The sequence below is a fragment of the Corythoichthys intestinalis genome, chromosome 7 (assembly GCF_030265065.1).
Source record: "Corythoichthys intestinalis isolate RoL2023-P3 chromosome 7, ASM3026506v1, whole genome shotgun sequence".
In the NCBI taxonomy this organism is placed as follows: domain Eukaryota; kingdom Metazoa; phylum Chordata; class Actinopteri; order Syngnathiformes; family Syngnathidae; genus Corythoichthys; species Corythoichthys intestinalis.
In genome coordinates, this window is record NC_080401.1 from 49,700,206 (window position 1) to 49,721,559 (window position 21,354).

Genomic DNA, 21,354 nt, shown 5'->3' on the forward strand with positions numbered 1-21,354 from the left:
TGGAAATGCCCGAAAAAAAACAAGCGAAAGTATACCGAAAATGCTCAAAATTATCAGTAATCGACCAGCAAGTGACCTGGAAATACCACGATATCAACAGGAAGTGACCTCGGAAGTTTTTGACAATCAGAGTAAAGAATTGTCTCACAATTTCTCCAGAAATCACATTTTGCAGTGATATAATATTTATAATAATAATAAAAATATGAAAACGAATAAATGATTGCCACATGATTTTATTTGGAATAAATTCTGATAATACCGTATGACATGAATTAAATCATAACAACTGGAAACAACCGTGTGAGTTCAGCGAGGTACGGCGAGGAAGCGAAACTCTTTGGGGGACTGTATGAAACCCAGAACTCCCTGCATACTGGGCATCTCTCCGGGTACGGCGGTGAAGGTGAAGCGTTGCAGGAGCGCTGTGAAGAACAGGAAGAGTTCCATGCGCGCCAATTGCTCACCCAAACATGCCCGCTTGCCTGGAAGAAAGCGACATGGTGAGTTTAATAGCTTTACAGTGGGCCAAATAAGTATTTAGTCAACCACTAATTGTGGAAGTTCTCCTACTTGAAAATATTGGAGAGGCCTGTAATTGTCAACATAGCTAAACCTCAACCATGAGAGACAGAATGTGGAAAAAAAAAACAGAAAATCACATTGTTTGATTTTTAAAGAATTTATTTGCAAATCATGGTGGAAAATAAGTATTTGGTCAATACCAAAAGTTCATCTCAATACTTTGTTATGTACCCTTTGTCGGCTATAACGGAGGCAAAACGTTTTCTGTAACTCTTCACAAGCTTTTCACACACTGTTGCTGGTATTTTGGCCCATTCCTCCATGCAGATCTCCTCTAGAGCAGCGCTGTTTTGGGGCTGTTGTTGGGCAACAGGACAGTCAACTCCCTCCACAGATTTTCTATGGGGTTGAGATCTGGAGACTGGCTCGGCCACTCCTGGACCTTGAAATGCTTCTAACGAAGCCACTCCTTTGTTGCCCTGGCTGTGTGTTTGAGATCATTGTCATGCTGAAAGACCCAGCCACGTCTCATCTTCAATGCCCTTGCTGATGGAAGGAGATTTTCACTCAAAATCTCTCGATACATGGTCCCATTCATTCATTCATTCATTTAGATCAGTTGTCCTGGTCCCTTTGCAGAAAAACAGCCCTAAAGCATGTTTCCACCCCCATGCTTCACAGTGGGTATGGTGTTCTTCGGATCCAATTCAGTATTCTTTCTCCCCAAACACGAGAACCAATGTTTCTACCAAAAAGTGATATTTTGATTTCATCGGACCATAACACATTCTCCTAGTCCTCTTCTGGATCATCCAAATGCTCTCTAGCAAACCGCAGACAGGCCTGGACGTGTACTTGCTTCAGCAGGGGGACACTTCTGGCAGTGCAGGATTTGAGTCCATGGCGGCGCATTGTGTTACTGATAGTGGCCTTTTTTACTGTGGTCCCAGCTCTCTGTAGGTCATTCACTAGGTCCCCCCGTGTGGTTCTGGGATTTTTGCTCACTGTTCTTGTTATCATTTTGACGCCACGGGGTGAGATCTTGCATGGAGCCCCGGATCGAGGGAGATTATCAGTGGTCTTGTATGTCTTCCATTTTCTAATAATTGCTCCCACAGTTAATTTCTTCACACCAAGCGTTTTACCTATTGCAGGTTCAGTCTTCAAAGCCTGTTGCAGGTCTACAATTTTGTCTCTGGTGTCCTTCGCCAGCTCTTTGGACTTGGCTATAGTGGAGTTTGGAGTGTGACTGACTGAGTTTGTGGACAGGCGTCTTTTTTACTAATAATGAGCTAAAACAGGTGCCATTAATACAGGTGATGAGTGGAGCCTCGTTAGACCTCATTAGAAGAAGTTAGACCTCTTTGACAGCCAGAAATCTTGATTGTTTGTAGGTGACCAAATACTTATTTTCCACTCTTATTTGGAAATAAATTCTTTAAAAATCAAACAATGTGACCCCCCCCCCCCCACACACACACACACACACATTCTGTCTCTCATGGTTGAGGTTTACCCATGTTGATAATTACAGGCCTCTCTAATCTTTTCAAGTAGAAGAACTTGCGCAATTGGTGGTTGACTAAATACTTATTTGCCCCACTGTATATGACATTCATTGAACTCAGTGGCACTGAAATGAGCATTTAGAGTCCTCCCGGTTTAAATGAACTGGATGTCTAATGCAAACCTGCGGAAAATGGCAGAAAGGCTTCTCTTGTACGGAAATGGCCTTCTGAATCCAGGAAGTGTTGAGGGTTGAACGTGTCCGGGGTCTCCCACTCGTTTTTGTCAAAAAGCACGGATGCCAGATTGGTGAAAATGATTGTTCCCTGCAACCAGATGATGATGGTAACAGTATTTGGGACTAGTGTTGCACTAATACCTTTTTATGGCTCCAATATCAATTCTGGTAATTATTTAATTCAACTCAGTTTGGTATCAAGCCTGATACTCGTATTAAGTTCAGTCGGTGCCATTAACCAATATAAGTACATAAGCTCAAATCATGCTAATCCCTTATAGTAGCAGAGATAACACGTTCGCTCGCCTGCTTTTCCCAGTTTTCCCCTCTTTTAAAAAAAACAACATCTAATATAGGTTTTTCACGTAACGTCACCGCACTTCCGCTAGAATGGCAACGCCCATCTTGGATCTGATGCCATGCTTGTCGCTTGTACACACTGTAGCTTTGCAAGCCTATGTTTAAACTTTTAACTACCGTGCACTTTCAGTTTGTTTTGTTTAGTTGCATACAGACAGAACATACTGAAGATTAGGGCTGTCCCAAACGACTAATTTTCTCCCGATTAGTCAGCCGACTATTTTTACGATTAGTCGACTAATCTTTTTTTAAACAATATTTTTATTGATTATACACATTTTATAGCAACATACAACACAGAACAAAAAATCAACAAAAACAAAACCGTCCACAAGTCAAGTAGTTTCACAACTTATTATACCACAGGTAGTTGTACACCCCATTTGTCAATAAAGTCCAATAAAGGTTTCCATATTTGCTCAAAATCATCTGCCTTCCCTCTCACTACATAGGTTAGTTTTTCCAGCATAACAGAGTTTGTCATTTCCTTGATCCAGTGATTTATTGGAGGTGTGTCCATTTTCTTCCAAAATAACGCAACGAGCCTCCTGGCCTGTAGCAGTCCAAAATCAATCAAAGTCTGTTTTTTTTGCAGATCACAGAGTCCCTTGGGTAAATGCCCAGTATAAACAATTTTGCATTATACGGTACGTCAATCCCAACAATATATGACATAATACGTGCCACTTCTGTCCAATATCTTTGCAATTTAGGGCAGTCCCAAACACAATGTAAAAGAGTTCCTCGTCCTTCTAAACATTTAATGCAGGTGTCTGGAATATCAGGGGACCAGCTGTTTAACTTTACAGGTGTAATGTATACTCTCATCAACCATTTATATTGCAATAACCTCATTCTTGTGTTAATAGTTTGTTTTTGGGCTTTTAAACATGCCCTGTTCCATTCTTCCTCTGTTATTGCCTCCCCAAGTTCAGATTTCCATGCTTCCAGTCTATCAGTTGCATTTTCATCATCACTCTTTACCAAAACCAAGTAGAATAGGGGAAGTAAGCCCTTCTCATGATGTGAGAGTGTCAGATTTTCTAAAATAGACAGTGGTGGTTCCGATTCAACCTGTTTGTATTTTGAAATAATAAAATGTTTTGCCTGCAAATAGTTAAAAAAATGTTTTTTGGGGATATGAAATCTGTTAGAAAGCTCTTCGAATGTGAGTAAAACATTGTTCGAGTATAGATCAGAAACTTTTCCAACTCCCTTCTTATTAGTCGACTAATCTAATAATTTGAAGGAAAAAATAAAAGTTTTTTTTTTCTTACTAATTTAGCAATGACATTTTTGTTGACGCTTATCAATTCACAAAAACATATTGGAACACTTAAATTATTTATTAAAGTACAAATAAACACGTAAATAACAATAATAAATCACAAACAATTGAGTTCAAATGCTGATAGAATTAACTAGTGCAATGGTTTAAATATGCTACGTGACTAATGTGGTCAACAGATCAACAATCTGCTTTAAATCTACCACACGAAAACACAATGCTCATTCTCATTCATTTACTGGATTTTGACTGATTTTGCAAGGCCCACAGAAAATTCTGTTCAATTGCTGTATAAACATTGACCCACCAAAAGAAAGACTCTCTTCTTTCAGCAGAAAAAAAAAAGTTAGTTCATACCTTTTCCATTCTTTTGAAATCAGCATTAGAAAATAGCTTAGTTTGAGCAATTCTCCAATTTCTGATGAAAAAACAGAAATTGAGCTTTTTGTAAAAGCATACATTTCAAACATAGCTGTGTTAAAAGTCAAAGTTATTTTTCGCTTTTGTGACACCCCAAACATCTGTTTTCGTTCTACAAAATAACATAAACAACAAGACAAATAGAGCTTTTGATAGCAAAGTAACAATTTATTTGCACATAACTAAACTATTGAACTGTTGAACTATTTGCGCACATAACAACGGGGAAGGCTCTCGGCTGCTCCCGGTTGAATGAGGTGGTTCCCAGTAATCTAATGAGTCCGGATAAAGTTCAGTCTCACTTTTTTCATCATCTTCATCATTGGTTTCAACCTCAGGCTCAGGAGTAACGCAACGTGAGCTCCGCAGAAAGCGTGTGGAACCTGACGCTGTTTTAGCCGTCACCGTCTGTCTCATCAAGATAGATTTTTTTTTTTAATCCTTCTTTGACGATGGTTTTGTTTTCTTTTCAAAACACTCCTCCGGTGTCGTTTGCCTTTTTTTGCCCAACCGTTCTCCACATTTTTCTCAAATTCTCACGCGTCTTCACAAGATCCCTCCAACTTCCGTTTCCTGACTATTTTTCTTCACTTCCTTTCTTGGCCTGAGATGGGTTCTTACATAATGCGCTACTGCCCTCCAGTGGACAGTTTAATTGCTTTAAAATGAGTTTTGAGCATTGTGCATTGCTGTTTAGGTGCAACAGAACCTAGAGATGCCTCTTGTAAAGAAAAAAAAACAAAACGTAAAAGACGTATGAATAGGTTTTTGGGAAGCTGAAACAATTAAAAATAGAATGTATTTATACGTTTTTGGGAGCAAATGAGTTCAAAATATGAGAGGGAAACACATGCAAAAAGTATTTTGAGGCAATGAAAAGGTAATTATAGAAGCAATAAAACACAAATAGTAAGTACTCGCCGCTTTTAGCCGATGAGCGCATGTGTTGAATGTCTCGCCGCGTAAAAGGAATTGCAGTGACCCGGCAGTATTCGTCGAGTGACAGTGACAATCTACGTAATCACACCGTGCGTCCATTGCGTGCATAAAACATGGCGCCCTCCGTCGATCAAAACATGTACTAAATATAATAGATTTTTATATCAATGGCAATATTTTATGTGTTTCTAATAACATATTTTAGTAAAAGAGAACAATCGTGGCTTATTAGCGCCTACAAGTCTTTAAGTCTAAGGTTCCCTTTAACGTTTTTTCCTTTTACCTTTGGTATGACGTATCCTCCAAGTGTGGCCTCCTTACTGGCCATTTTGGGGAATCCCAAAGGCACGATGTTGCCAACCCTCTGCGTCTCGTGGATGACGGCTTCAGTGTAGTGCATATCAGGTCTGTCGGCGAAGGCCGGTGGACGAGATTGTCCGATCACATTGTCGATCTCCGCCTGGACCTTCTCTAAGAGGAACCGGACGAATCACAAGTGTTAAATTATTGTCTGTCGCGATTTGGACAGAGATGTCCTAACTCACTTTGGATATCCGGATAGTGCATCATGTACACCATAGCCCAGCGCAAGGTAGTGGCCGTCGTTTCTGTTCCGGCCTCCAAGAGTTCTAGAATGGATACTTTCAGACTTCCAATATTGAAGCAGGGCAAGGGATCATCCTTAAGCTACAGAAAAACAGAAAATTACTTCAAGGCAATCATGTTTGAGTTGTAAGCCCATGACTGTTGTGTAGGGAGTCACCCACCTTGTCTATCTCCGCAAGGTACATGTCAATGTAATCTCTAGGTTGCTCTGGGTTCCACTCCTCTTGGTGCTTCCGCACTTCTCCCGCCAGGTAGAGGTCAATCTCCTTGTAATTGCCATTTATCGTTTGGTGCGGACCCGGCAGATACTTCAATAGTGAGGGAAAGCCGTTGTAGAGCTGTGGATGGAGTAAAACCCAACTTCAGGTTAATCAGTTTTGCTGTGAAGACGCCTGCTATGGACCCACCTGTGCAATTGTAGTTCCAGCGAGCATGATGGCCTCATTGTCCAATTCAAGAAACTTTCGGAAGTTTCCGTCATTGTACTCAAAGCGGTGTCCAAACAGCACCGAGGCGATGACGTTGCTGACCGCTTTGGTTAGGGTGAATTGAGGGTTGAACGGCCTACCTGGAAATGTAAAACCTTAATGGCAGGTATTCTCGACGTCCTAGTTTGAGGACCAATGCCAAACTTGCCTTGCTCTTCTTTGAAAGCCTCACACAGGTAGCTGCATTCCACTCGGATGTAGTTCTCCAACGAACGCTGGCCTTCTCCAAAGTACCGCAGGTGGCTGACAGTAAACTTTCTGTGCTTTTTCCATGGATAACCACTGCTCATCCCCACCCCTGCAACAATGTGAACAGATACAGTGGGGCAAATGAGTATTTAGTCAACCACCAATTGTGCAAGTTCTCTTACTTAAAAAGATTAGAGAGGCCTGTAATTATCAACATGGATAAACCTCAACCACGAGAGACAGAATGTGGGAAAAAAACCAGAAAATCACATTGTTTGATTTTTAAAGAATTTATTTCCAAATTAGAGTGGAAAATAAGTATTTGGTCACCTACAAACAAGCAAGATTTCTGGCTTCTAATGAGGTGTAACGAGGCTCCACTGGTTACCTGTATTAATGGCACCTGTTTTAACTCATTATCGGTATAAAAGACACCTGTCCTAAATCTCAGTCAGTCACACTCCAAACTCCACTATGGCCAAGACCAAAGAGCTGTCAAAGGACACCAGAGACAAAATTGTAGACCTGAACCAGGCTGGGAAGACTGAATCTGCATTAGGTAAAACGCTTGGAGTAAAGAAATCAACTGTGGGGGCAATTATTGGAAAATGGAAGACATACAAGACCACTGATAATCTCCCTCGAGCTGGGGATCCATGCTAGATCTCACCCCGTGGCATCAAAATGATAACAAAAACGGTGAGGAAAAATCCCAGAACCACACGGGGGGACCTAGTGAATGACCTACAGAAAGATGGGACTACAGTAACACAATGCGCCGCCAGGGACTCAAATCCTGCGCTGCCAGACGTGTCCCCCTGCTGAAGCCAGTACACGTCCAGGCTCGTCTGCGGTTCGCTAGAGAGCATTTGGATGATCCAGAAGAGGACTGGGAGAATGTGTTTATGGTCAGATGAAATCAAAATAGAACTTTTTGGTAGAAACACAAGTTCTCGTGTTTGGAGGAGAAAGAATACTGAATTGCAGCCGAAGAACAGCATACCCGCTGTGAAGCATGGGGGTGGAAACATCATGGTTTGGGGCTGTTTTTCTGCAAAGGGACCAGGACGTCTGATCTGTGTAAAGGAAAGAATGAATGGGGCCATGTATTGAGAGATTTTGAGTGAAAATCTCCTTCCATCAGCAAGGGCATTGAAGATGAGACGTGGCTGGGACACGGAGAATGGGAATCTGAGTGTCCGATTGGTCTGAACACTTAAATGTATCACACGGGAGTATGACATACTATAGGGTGACCATATTTTGATTTCCAAAAAAGAGGACACTCAGCCCGGCCTCAAGATACTTGAATTTTACTCGAAGTTCACTCAAAGATGCCTATATCACTTTAATATATTTAAAGCGTGCCCCCTCACTCTGGATGGGAAAAAAGCAGTTTGAAAAAAATATATATATATAATAATGACTTTTAAAAAATATATACATATATACGTATAATATATAATGCAGACCCATAGAAATGTAGTCCAGTCAGTACACATACACACAGAAGGCTATGTGCCAACTAAACATTTTTATAAATTACTAACACGACAATTGTCCTTGACAAAATGTTATTCCCATTCATTTGATATTCTCATTCAATGTTCTAGATTACACACAAACAAAAACCGAAATAAACTGACAAACTATTCAACCAGCATGTTTCCAAACGTAGCAGTTCAAAACTACGTTTCCCATAATGCCTAGCGCGGTTTAGCTTACTGATAGCTAGCTGAGGCAAAAATCAAACTTTGCTATAAAAGTTTGCAATCATCGGCAGCGCAACGATGCGACACCAAACAGGATTTTACAGTCAAAGCGCCGACAGAAGTCAACAGTTGCCATTATATACGTATTTATCGTAAAAACCTTCAGGCGTTGTGGCCAAATCGTCAACCCAGTAGATGGCGGTAATGCCTCATGATAGGGGTAAACTGCCAACAAAAACAAGAAAAACTACTCCTTCCCTCCCTACAACTAGGAGCTATGTCATCGCAGGCAGGCGCTGCCATCCAGCGGCCGGAGGGATTCTCTTCAAATTGGTCCCGTGAAAAATCATAAAAACCGGACATTTTTATGAATTTATAAAACCCGCCCGGACGACGAGGATACTACGTGAAAGTAGGACTTGTCCGTGCAAAAGAGGACGTTTGGTCACCCTAACATACTATCATTGTGATCATTCAACGTGCCTCCTTTATTAGGAGGAAGCAGCGAACAGGAAGGGGTTATGGGGGACAGAAAAAAAGGGAGAAGGAGAGAGAGACAGAAGAAGCACAAACAACAACAAGAAATAGATTGAACGCCTACACTAACTACGAATATGTTGGTGCTATCGTTAGTACAGTGGTACCTCGACCTACGATCGCTTCAACACGCGATCTTTTCGACATCTGATGTAAAATTTAACTCGCCATTTGTTTCTACATCCGACGACATGCTAGATATGTGACGACATGACAGCGCCGCAGACGGGTGCACTTCGGATTTTCTTGTGAGAGAAATCAACGAGAAGTATAGTGCAGGTGGTGAAGGGAAAAAGGTGATGCTTACCCGGAGGGTCCTCCCAGCAACGGAACCCTGAGGCGCAATGAGGGTGAGGGCCGCCTCTCAGCAGCCGGCCGCAGTGGGGAGCTAGCCTGAAAGCCGCTGGGGAAGAAGCCGCTAGGCTTCTAACCGCTGGAGAGTCAGCCCGAATTCCGCCAGGGAAGAAGCGGCAGTCTGCCTTGATCTGTAGCTGCGCCGGGGAGGAGGGGGCCCCGCCCCAGCCAACAGAGGACTGCGGCGCTTTTGCACGATTTATTTCAGAACTTGTGCAACACAACACGCCTACTGTCCGCTCCAGTTGACGGTAACAACAAAACATTAAAAGAGGAAGTAAAATTAGAACCGCACTTTCTATCTCACTGTCATGTCAGCCACGCGGTGCGTTCAGGTACAGCAAAAAAACGTCCGCCACATTAGAACCAGATTAGTTACAATATTAAAGGAATTATTATTATTTTATTATTCCAGTTTTTATTAATATTTAATGTGTTTTGCTATGTGTAATTGCCATTTGTAATAGTACCAGCAGTATTTATTAAGGATTTAGTGTAGGTTTTTGGGCTGCGGAACCAATTCATGGAATTATAATGTATTATATAATATATAATATAATATATATAATATATGGGAAAATCCTGCTCGAAATACGGCCATTTTGACTTACAAACAAGGTCCTGAAGCGAATTAACTTCGTATGTAGAGGTACCACTGTAGTTGTATTTCCGGTTAATACCATGTGGCGGGCCTCATAACCAAAGAAAAAGAAGAGGGGTGGGGGGGGTCAGAAAGATAAGTGATTGAGAGGGGTGGAGTGTACACAAATCAGCCATGCGAGGTGTAGAACCCAGTACTGTATTTGTGTGAATTGCTTGTGAGTGTGGATATGTTGGCATCCTTTTCAATGCAGCCTGATTGCTAATCCTGATACAAAGTGTCTCTACTAGAGTTTGTCTAAGTACACTTAGTCATGCGTGAATGTGATAGTCCTGCAGACGAGTGGAAATGCTGCGCAGGAGCCGCCGCAGGGCCACAGCCCTACCCCAGCCAATTGGGGGAGGGCGTGAGTCAGCGCAGCCCTCCCTCCTCTTGCAGTGCCAGCAAGGGGGCTGCCGTCAACTCCCCGGATTCCGGGGTGGTCCCCCGGACCATCCGCGCCTACATCAACCGGCCTTCAGGGATGGGATGAGGCAACGCGGCACCACCAAGGAAGTGGGAACCTCTTGGTACCTCACGATACGATACGGTTTGCGATACAAAGCTCACGATTACGATGATCTGCCGATATGGCGATACAACGATTATCGATACATTGGTCAGGAAATCAATTCCATGATATTCTAAAAACAACTAATAAACAGAAAAACAAGCTTCTGTTGTGAACTGGAATGAGTTTATCACTAGTAGACGTCCAATCCATTTGAACTGGTAAGGTGGCAGCAAATGATGTTCATTCGCTGCCATCCCTCCCACTTCAAACGGATTGAACGTCTTTGGCCGTCAGTGGCAGCCAGTGCCAGGCAATGAGGTAATTTTGGTCCATTTAAAGTAATTTGATTTAAGGCCTGTTGATTTTCAGTTACTTCCTGTTGATTTTGGGATATTTTATAGGTCACTTCCTGTTTATTTTGTGTTACAGACCGAGGAGTCACCGAAATGAATAGGCAGTGACTCGAACTCAACAGGAAATGACCTGGAAATGCCCTAAAATGAACAGCAAGCAGAGGCGTCGCGTCCCATTAGGCAAACCAGGCAATTGCCTAGGGCCCCCAGCCAGCAGGGGCCCCTAGAGATCCAACAGATTTAGCACACGCAGCTTTACTGCACTGTCGCAGCGACAAGTGTAGGGAGTGTTTCAATACCATGGAATCAATTAGCAGATTATCTAACGATTCTGTTATCAATCCCAATCAGCACCATGTCACATAGATTATACATGTTTAAGAAAGTCCAATCAGCTATTAATACCACATGATTTTTTAAAGAGCGACTCACCGAGTACTCTCTGGAAAGTCCTTGCCGAGTTGTTTTACGTTGATTTTCACAGGCCACCTCATTATTCATGTGCTTACTGAAACATATGGTGATTTTTCCCCAAAAAGTCTATTAATGGGTCTTTCATATTCCTCATCGAATACTCTATAAGAAAAATATAACATATATGCATTTAAAGTAATCTTAAACAATTTTATTAGCAAATTTAATACTCATTTCGGTCGGTATTCCACCAATCAGTGTTTTTTACGGAATATTTTTAATTTGGTGGGTCGTAGGGGTCAATCCGACTACTGATTTCACACAAAGGTATATACCTCCGCATCCAATGGTGGTATTTTTGTGTTGCCAGTCTTTCTACTATTGCTCCAAGTCAAACTGTCCCCCTTACTTGCACACGCTCGAAGGGCCCATGTTGCTTGTTGCCTGGGGCCCCCGGGGACCCTTGCTACGCCTCTGACAGCAAGTGACCTATAAATGCCCTGAAAACCTGACAAAATGACTGTGAATGCTCTGGTTTCGAATGAACGAACGTTCCAAGTCTATATGGATTGGGTGGCGAGCACCATCAAGGCTTGCCTGGTATACCAGACTCAGTGCTGTTCCAGCAATTGAGTCTGGCAACCGTCCGGCGGATCAAATTCCGAGGGCGGAGCAAGCCACAGCAAACAGACAGCGGAGTGGACCAATCAGCGACAGGCAGACGTGACGTTGTTAAAGCGACAAGTAATTAGCGTGAGCGTAGAATGGAGAAGTTTATTCAATATAGCTAGCGCGAGCCATGTTGGCTGTTGTCAATGACTTGTTTCGATGTGTTTTTGGTAATTTAAAACTGGTTTTACCGCGGATTGGAACATATTCTCGGCTCTCCCGTTCGCCATCCGTGTTGTTGTAGAGACGACTTTCGGCGCGGGTGACGTTACTCGTTAAGAACACGTCACGCAAATAAACAAATCTGATTGGACGATTGATTTTGAACCTTGCTCGAGAGGCCGTTAATGGGCTTGGTCCCAGACTATTTCTCTCAGTGTTTGAAAAATACAGGGAGAATAGTCTGGCTGTGCCAGGCAACGCCAAGGCAGCCTTAGAGTTAACTGAGACACTATAATGGTGGAAGATTTTGGTAGCAACTTGTTGGTTCCTTTAAAAAAAAAAAAAAAAAAAAAAAGACATTGACACCTTTTTAAAATGATATTGTAGCGGTAAGGTAAGACATTGGATGGAGTCTTATTTGCCGTGCCCGGCGGCTCCTGTGTCTCTTGTAACTCGCTAGGAACTCTGCTGCTCTCTGTGAACTCTCGTGAACTCTCTACTCAGCCGGAACGCGCACAGCTATTAAGTGTTTGTGTCACGTAACCGTGACGTAAAACATCTCCCACACACAAGTTCGGTGGGTGAATTATGTAATAATAAAGGGTCACCACACAGGTCCCCCCAGAATTCACCCACACAGGATGCCAGGCGCAACCCGAATTCGGGCGTCTGTGGAAGACGACCAAACGGACGATCAGGCGGCCGTCGAGGATGCCAGATGATGAACGACCAAGAGCGATGATCTGGAGGACGCCCAGGATGCTCGGCGGCAGGCGACTGAATTCGACAATCAGGTGGCCGTCCAGGATGAGGAGCGCGTCGCGCAGCACCGCCCAGGCGTGACTGGAGAAGCGGACACCGAGAGAGGCGGCACGCGTTGCTTAGCTGCGGTCGAGGAAGAGGTCGAGACGTGCGACGAGCAGCACCACCCAGTCGGGGCTGCAGACGAGGGCGATGGGCGCGGCGGTCGGAGTCGACCGGTCGAGGCCGGGGACGAGGGCGACTGGCGAGACTAACCAAGTCGACCGGTCGCAGCAGGAGCGGAGGAAACGCCGAAACCAGAGCAACGTCATCGTTGCCCAAAGGCGGTGTACGGGGAGAGATGTCGGTGGCGGCGTCCGCAGGCGCTGGCCGAGGTGCGACCTCGGAGACTTCCGGAGGCGCCGGCACAGCAGCGAGGCTAGCGGCGATGGCCAGCGGCGTAGGCAGAGGACTGACCTTGGAGACTCCTGGAGGCGCTGGAGTGAGGTCAGTGGCGGCGGCGTCCAGCGGCACCGGTAGAGGGGTGACCTCGGAGACTTCCGGAGGTGCCGGTCCAGCAGCGAGGTTAGCGGCGGTGGCCAGCGGCGCTGGCAGAGGATTGACCTCGGAGACTCCTGGAGGCGCTGGAGCGAGGTCAGTGGCGGTGGCGTCCAGCGGCGCCGGTAGAAGGGCGACCTCAGAGACTTCCAGAGGCGCAGGTGCTGGAGCGACGTCAACAGCGGCCAGAGACGCAGGCACAGGAATGACGTCATTAGGAAGGCCAAGTGCAGGCGCAGAGTTGACGAGAAAACCAGGGCCGGACAAGACGCCGTCGAGAAAACCAGGGCCGGACGGGACACCATCGAGAAGGCCCGAGGCGGACGGGGCGTCGTCGAGTAGGCCGCAGGCAGGCGCACCGTCATTAAGTAGGCCGCAGGCGGGCGCATCAGCACCGAAGCCGAGAAGGCGGTGGACGGGTGTAGCGGCGTCGACAGAGAGCAACGCTAGCAAGCGTGCGCGGGGCTGGAGGCGAGACAGCAACGTCGGCGTCAGGAAGCGCCAGAGCGGAAGCGGGCTGTGGTGGCGCGGGCACCGGGACAGGAGTACGACTGCGAGGAATCGGGGCGGAAGCGCTGCCATCGAAGGCGGGAACCTCGGGCAGTAGGGCACACGAGGCAGGCACCTTGGGCGTCATTGAAGTCAATTTGTACGATGGTTCAAAAAGTCTAAAGGAGGAGCGCCTTGAGCCCCTTATACTTGTCCACCTTCGGCGGATAAACCACGAAGCGCTGTGCTCTGACCGCCATTGAGTACCTGAGCGCGGCCACCACGTGGTAGAAGCGCATGGTATCGTCGAAAATACCCCGGAGGACGAACTGCTCCTCCGCAAACGCAAACCACGCGGCCGCAGAAGACTTGTTGAACATAGCTAGCTCGAGAAACCTAGAGTCCGCCATAGCTTAAAGTGCTCAAAAATGCCTCTGAGACTTGAACGAGGCTAGTTGGGGTCACCAGTGTAGCGGCAAGACGTTGGATGGAGTCTTATTTGCTGTGCTCGGCGGCTCATGTGTCTCTTGTAACTTGCTAGGAATTCTGCTGCTCTCTGTGAACTCTCAACTCAGATGGAACACGCACGGCTATTAAGTGTCTGTGTCACGTGACCGTGACGTACAACATCTCCCACACACAAGTTCGGTGGGTGAATTATGTAATAATAAAGGGTCACCACAATATCTCGATTCTTGCAGGAGCATATCGATAACCTTTTGGGATACAAAGTATCACGATATATCACCATTTCAATATTTTGTCGCACCCTACCACCAACCATGCCCGTCCCCTGCCCCAACAACTCACCTGGCCCACGAGCCACCTCTGCGGACCCCCTAACCGACACGGCACACTGCGGGACTCCCATGGCCCATGAAGCTCAGGGCAGGACAGGATCCCCACCTGGAGCAGCCGATACCCGACCGACCCACCGGCACCCAGCCAGGGACCCACCTACCGCCTTATGACTGTGGTCCCCGACTGGAAGCCATAGTAGTTTGTCTTCAAAAAGGCTTTTGAGTTGCGCATCCCTACTATATTGTGTACCCGCCTTTACACGTAACCCCTGCTGCAGAGCCCACGTGAGAGATGGATAAATTCTAACCCTTGTACTGTGTCCAGGTCAAAATTGACCTGTTTTCAAGTTTGAGTATATTAAGTTTGCAAAAATCATTGGTGTTTTAAACAAACCAAAGCTTGAGGACAGATCAATCTTGACCTGAAACAATATACTGCAAAGGTTTAGCATTTTCAGGCTCCGTTAAATCGCAAGAATGTGGGCAGATTTCTAACACAATAAAAGGGTTGTTTATAGAGATGTCCCAATCGATCGGGTCCGATCACGTCATTTTCAAAGTACCGGAATCGGCAAAAAAATATCGGCCATGCCTTTTTTTAATATATATATATATTTTAATTAAATCGTTTTCTAATTGTATTTATCGTTACAGACATATGTTACACTCATCCAGAGTCTTTAGTTTAGGCTTAAGGGAGGGTTATCAAAACTATCCCAATAACGGCGGCAATTAATTTATTAATAAATGTGTCACGTTAAAATATTTAACACTATTAATATATGCGCTGCACGACCCTCTCACTCATTGTCGCGCTCAATCTGTAAAGATGCCGTTTTACCTATATAGAGAGATAAAAGGCAGCGCAAAATGAGTAGAGTGTATTTTGGTAGCCTTTGGAGCCTTTCTTCAATTGGCTAAAACCTTGCAATCCCTCTCCCTATGATTAGAAATATAATGGGAAGCAATGAGGGGAAGCAAGGTGGCAATTGATCTTGGTCTTAACACCATAAGTTATTTCCCAAAGCAGAGAAGATAAATCCATTGGTAGCACAACGCACAGTCATGGTTTTACTTCCCATCATGGTTCCACTTCCCATCATGCACTGGGGCATGGCTGCAGTATCATTTACTGAAATCTCAACAAATACACTAGACTGACACTACACTGGCAATATTTAGTCACAATATACAAAGACACAAGTCTTTCTATCCGTGGATCCCTCTCACAGAAAGAATGTTAATAATGTAAAGGCCATCTTGAGGATTTATTGTCATAATAAACAAATACAGTACTTATGTACTGTATGTTGAATGTATATATTCGTCCGAGTTTTATTCATTTTTTTCTTAATGCATTGCCAAAATGTATATGATCGGGAAAAATTATCGGGAATGATTGGAATTGAATCGGGAGCAAAAAAAAGCAGTCGGTCCGGGAAATATCGGGATCGGCAGATACTCAAACTAAAACGATCGGGATCGGATTGGGAGCAAAAAAACATGATCGGAACAACCCTAGGAGCGAGAGACTTTGCCAACAAAGTTATACTTTTGAGCTGCACCTAATGCTCAACAACAACAAAAAACGGATGACAACACGTAAAAGGTATATTTTCTTTAATACAAACTTGGTTTCAGTAGGTATAAGCTGATACGTTGCTATATTTGTGTGGCAATGCCAAGCTAGCACACAGTTGACTAGCTTGGTATGCCAATCTTTGTGAGTTGGACTACCTGATTGATCCAAATATACAGTACGCCAATCATTCACCAAAGAAGTAAAAAATGAAGAGTGTGAAAAAATAAATTGCTGTCAAAGTAGCAAAAAAGCTGCTTGCTTTGCTACTACAGGGGCTTGACTGCTTATTCTAAATTTAAAAACACATTTCATCAAAATATTTTCCAGAAGAATTGAAAATCTGTCCAACAGAGAAGCAAATCTATTACAGAATTGCCTTAGAAGAAGATCTAAGAATGTAGCTCACTCGCTAGACAAACTGTAAGCCAATTCTCATTGAACTGGGTCACTCACCGGTGCCGGTGAAGACGTCATCGAAGAGCGGCATTTTGGGCCGGTCCACGAAGCTGTGCAGTTGGTTGACGAGTGCCTCTTTGACCATGCGGTACCCTGAAATGTACACTACCCTTTCGCTGCCTTGCCTCAAGCTGTACACGGGGCCGTAGTCCTTTGCCAGCTGAACAAAAAACACCCTTTAGTTCCAATGAAGATGATCGACGTCCAGCCATGTGGCACTTACAGCGGTATGAAAAAGTATCTGAAACTTTTGGAATTTCTCACATTTCTGCATAAATACAGTATCCATCAAATGTGATCTGATCTTTGTCAAAATCACACAGATGTAAAAACAGTGTCTGCTTTCACTAAAACTACCCAAACATTTTTAGGTTTTCATAGTTTAATAAGGATAGTATGCAAACAATGACAGAAAGGGTAAAAATAAGTAAGTGGACCCTCTAGACTTGAATTGAAACCAATTTTTACCAAACATTTTAAGTCAGGTGTGTGCCCAATCACTGATGAGTGGTTCAAAGGTGTCCTGCCCACTATAAAACACACACCTGTTAAGAAATGTCTTGATGAGAAGCATTGTCTGATGTGCATCATTGCTCAGTCAAAAGAGCTGTAAGAAGTAGGGCTGTCAAACGATTAAAAATTTTAATGGAGTTAATTACAGCTTAAAAATTAATTAATCGCAATTCAAACCATCTATAAAATATGACACATTTTTCTGTAAATTATTGTTGGAATGGAAAGATAAGACACAAGACGGATATATACATTCAACATACGGTACATAAGTACTGTATTTGTTATAACAAATCAACAAGATTTGTTATAATAAACAAATCATTATTAACATTCTCTTAAAGCGATCCATGGATAGAAAGACTTGTAGTTCTTAAAAGATAAATGTTAGTACAAGTTATAGAAAGTTTATATTAAAACCCCTCTTAATGTTTTCGTTTTATTAAAATTTGTAATATTTTCAATCAAAAAAATAAACTAGTAGCTCACCATTGTTGATGTCAATAATTACACCATGCTCACTCATGGTGTAACACATAAAATTAGTTGGACCCAAGCGCCAGCAGAGGGCGCCAAACACCAAAAAACAAGTAACAATCAAACATTACACTGCTGTCATCACTGTTAATCTGTTTGAGCGTACATGTGCGTTAATTGCGTCAAATATTTTAACGTGATTAATTTAAAAAATTAATTACTGCCCGTTAACGCAATAATTTTGACAGCCCTAGTAAGAAGACCTGCCATCATAGATTGTTGATTTGTATAAAGCTAGGAAAGGATACAAAACCACCTCTAGAAGTTGGATGTTCATCAATCGACAGTCAGAGAAGTTGTCTACAAATGGAGAGAGTTTGACACTGTTGCTTCTCTCCAAAGGAGTGGCCGTCCACCAATGATGATGCCAAGAGTTCAGCGCAGAATACTCAGAGAAGTAAAAAAGAACCCTAGAGTGTCTGCTAAAGATTTACAGAAATCACTGGCACAGTCCAATAGCTCTGTATACGCATAAACTATATGTAAAACAATGGCCAAGAATGGTGTTCGGGGGGGGGGGGGGGGGGTTACTCCATGGAGGAAGCCACTGCTGTCTAAAAAAATATTGTTGCTCGTTTAATGTTCGCAAAAAGACACTTGGACACTCCACAGAAGTGTTGGCAAAATATTTTGTGGACTGATGAAACCAAAGTTAATTGTTTGGGAGTAACACACAACGTCATGTGTAGAGGAAAAACGGAACAGCTCACCAACATCAACACCTCATCCCCACCGTGAAGCATCGTGGAGGGAGCATTGTAATTTGGGGCTGTTTTGCTACCTAAGGGCCTGGACAACTTACAATCATTAATGGAAGAATGAATTCAAGAGTTTATCAAGATGTTTTGCAGGAAAAACCGAGGCCGTCTGTCAGACAGTTGAAGCTAAAAAGAGGATGGATGCTGCAACAAGACAATGATCCAAAACACAGAAGCAAATAAACTTCAGGATGGTTTCAGGAGAGCAAAATGCACGTTCTGGAGTGGCCAAGTCATAGTCCAGACTCATTGAGATGCTGTGGCATGACCTAAAGACAGCGATTTATGCCAGACATCCCAGGAATATGCCTGAACTACAGCTGTTTTGTAGAGAAGAATGGGCCAAGATGAGTCCCGATCGATGTGCCACACTGATCTGCAGCTACAGGAAGCATCTGGTTGAAGTTATTTCTGCCAAAGTCAGCAATGGATACACAAAATATCAAATGTGATGGTTTATTTAATTCCCCCTTCTGTCATTGTTTGCATAGTATCCTCACTAAAATATGAAAACCTATAAATGTTTGGGTGGTTTTAGTTAAAGCAGACACTGTTCTTTCATCTGTGTGATTTTGACAAAGATCAGATCACATTTGATGGTGATTTTATGCAGAAATGTGAGAAATTCCAAAAGGTTCAGATACTTTTTCGTAACACTGTAAAACTACATTCAAACTCTTTGAATGAGTTTATTACTAGTAGATGTTCATTCACTGCCAACCCTTTCACTTCAAATGGATGTACTATCTAAACCCTACTCTGATAACTTAAGTTCAAAACTCTTTAATTGGATTTAACACAAATAGATGTCCAATTCGACGTCCATTTGAACTGAGAGGATGGCAGAGTCAATGGCAGCCAATGCGTTCAGATGGATTGGATGTAAGGGAAAACAGGAACTACAGTATATAGAGTATACAAAGAAAGTGACCAAAGCAAAAATTCTCTCATGTAAATTTGTTATTATTATATTTTTTAATTATCCGAATAGAAAAAAATCAAACCACTTAATGTTCTTTATATTTAAGAAATATTTGTTGTTCTTTAATTCATTTTTCCTTCACATTTTTCTTCATTTAAAATTTGTAATAAAAACCTACTAGTCATGATTCTTTTTTTTTTTTTTTTTTTTTTTTTTTTTTGGTAAACACTTTGTTATTGATTAAATTTGAAAGCATTGATTTATTCAAAAACTGAAAACAAGGGAAAAAACAGTCCATATCAAATAATTTTTGGAGCATTGATTATTTCTTTGAGAACTACAGAAATGTTTCATTTTAGCGAAAAAACATTAGGACGATGCACATGATTGACTTTTGCGGGCATCACAAAATGATATGGTAGACATATTTTTCAGTTGTATTTTTTCTTAATTATCCTAATAGAAAAAAAATCAAACTTCTAAATATTTGTTGTATTTATTTAAAAACAATGTTTTTTGTTTTTTAATTCGTCATTTTTCTCGAATTTACATTTTAATTAATAAATATATTTTATTTATTTACTTATGTCTTTTTAATATTAAAAAAACTAAAGGATGAACACAACTCTTTTATTTATCACATTTTAAAGAATTTAGTTATTTATTTAAAAAATCATTTATTTAAAAACAACGGAAAACACAGTCAATATCAATTGATTTTTGCAACATTTATCTTTCATTTAGAACTATAGAAATGTTATTTAAATTTAATTCTAGCAAAAATGTTGTTTCTTAATTATCCTAAAAGAAAAAGACGTGAAACCGCTAAATATTCTTTATATATTTATCTAAAAAAATATATATTTGTTGTTCTTTATTTCATTTGTCATTCATTTTTCCTTCATTTACATTTTGTAATAAAAAAAATAATTCAACATTTTTTTATTTAGTTTTTAAAAAAAATAAGAATAAAGGACAAACAAACTTTTTATATTTTAAAGCCCTTATTTATTAAAAAAAATTAAAACCAGGGCAAAAAACAGTCAATATCAACTGATCTTTGTTACAATTATCTTTCATTTAGAACTATAGGAATGTTATTTAAATTTTATTTTAGAAAAAAAAAAAAAAAAGGCAGATGACCATTTTTGGCTTTTGCGGGCCTCACAAAATGATATGGCGGACCGGATCTGGACCCCATGCTTCCAGTTTTACACCTGTGTTTAAAGCCATTGACGGTGTTGTTATTGCTCTCACTCTCTCCAAAGCTTTAAAATCCATTCCGGTGAAGACATTTCCAAGAAAAGGAATGGCCAAGGGTCCCGGTGGGAAAGTTCCAGGTCGCCAGTTTTGCACTATGTCCGTCAGCAGCAGTGCCAGGAAGCCAAACAGCAGCAAACTGCTTATGTCAAGACACTCAAAAATTGATTGAAAAATCATAATTCTGTGCAGACTGCTTCAATCTGTCTGGCAACGGTATGTCTGGGTTGTTTTTAAAGGAGGAGGAAATGTTATGTCATGTTATCTAAAAATCAAGAGTAGCGGTTAAGCAATCTTAAAGCTGCAGGAAGTGTTGAAAACGCAACTGTATGTTGTTCACGTTTAAATATAATTACATACATTTGCTATAGCTAATTTGCGAGCATAACAACATTTGAGCAATGATTAACAGGCGGTGGCAATAACTAAATCACACTTGCAGCCGGTTAAAATGGATTAAAGTTGACTCAACCTGTGTCCTTGTGTGTACCACATTGAGCATGGAGAAAAGAAAGAAGACCAAAGAACTGTCTGAGGATTTGAGAAGATAAATTGTGAGGAAGCATGGGCAATCTCAAGGCCATCTCCAAGGAGCTGAATGTTCCAGTGTCTACCGTGCGCATTGTCATCAATAAGTGTAAAGCCCATGGCACTGTGGTTAACCTCCCTTGATGTGGACGGAAAAGAAAAATTAACGAGAGATTTCAATGAAACATTGTGCAGATGGTAGATAAAAAATCTCGACCAACATCAGAACAAGTTCAAGCTGTCCTGCATTCCGATGGTACAGCAGTGTCAACCCGTACTATCCGTCAGCGTCTGAA

The 21,354-nt window shown here is 42.3% G+C and overlaps 1 protein-coding gene across 1 annotated transcript; it reads right to left on the reverse strand.

The window, feature by feature from the left end:
* Positions 1 to 309: 309 nt before the first annotated feature.
* LOC130918765 (cytochrome P450 2J2-like) lies at positions 310 to 20,950 on the reverse strand. Its single transcript, XM_057840776.1, has 9 exons — positions 20,528 to 20,950; positions 16,538 to 16,700; positions 6,515 to 6,668; positions 6,290 to 6,446; positions 6,044 to 6,220; positions 5,822 to 5,963; positions 5,560 to 5,747; positions 2,216 to 2,357; positions 310 to 485 (listed from the first exon to the last, which is right to left on the reverse strand). The coding sequence occupies exons 1-9, from the start codon at positions 20,708 to 20,710 to the stop codon at positions 310 to 312; spliced, it is 1,482 nt and encodes a 493-aa protein (XP_057696759.1). The 5' UTR covers positions 20,711 to 20,950.
* Between the last annotated feature and the right edge of the window lie 404 nt (positions 20,951 to 21,354).

What these genes read in the sequence shown, in the direction of transcription:
- LOC130918765 (XM_057840776.1), bottom strand. Translation starts at nt 20,710, where the DNA reads ATGATTTTTCAATCAATTTTTGAGTGTCTTGACATAAGCAGTTTGCTG. An exon ending in TGACGTCTTCACCGGCACCG is followed by an intron (nt 6,669 to 16,537) that starts GTGAGTGACCCA and finishes ACATTGTTGCAG; the next exon opens with GGGTGGGGATGAGCAGTGGT. An exon ending in GAGGATACGTCATACCAAAG is followed by an intron (nt 2,358 to 5,559) that starts GTAAAAGGAAAA and finishes ATCTGGTTGCAG; the next exon opens with GGAACAATCATTTTCACCAA.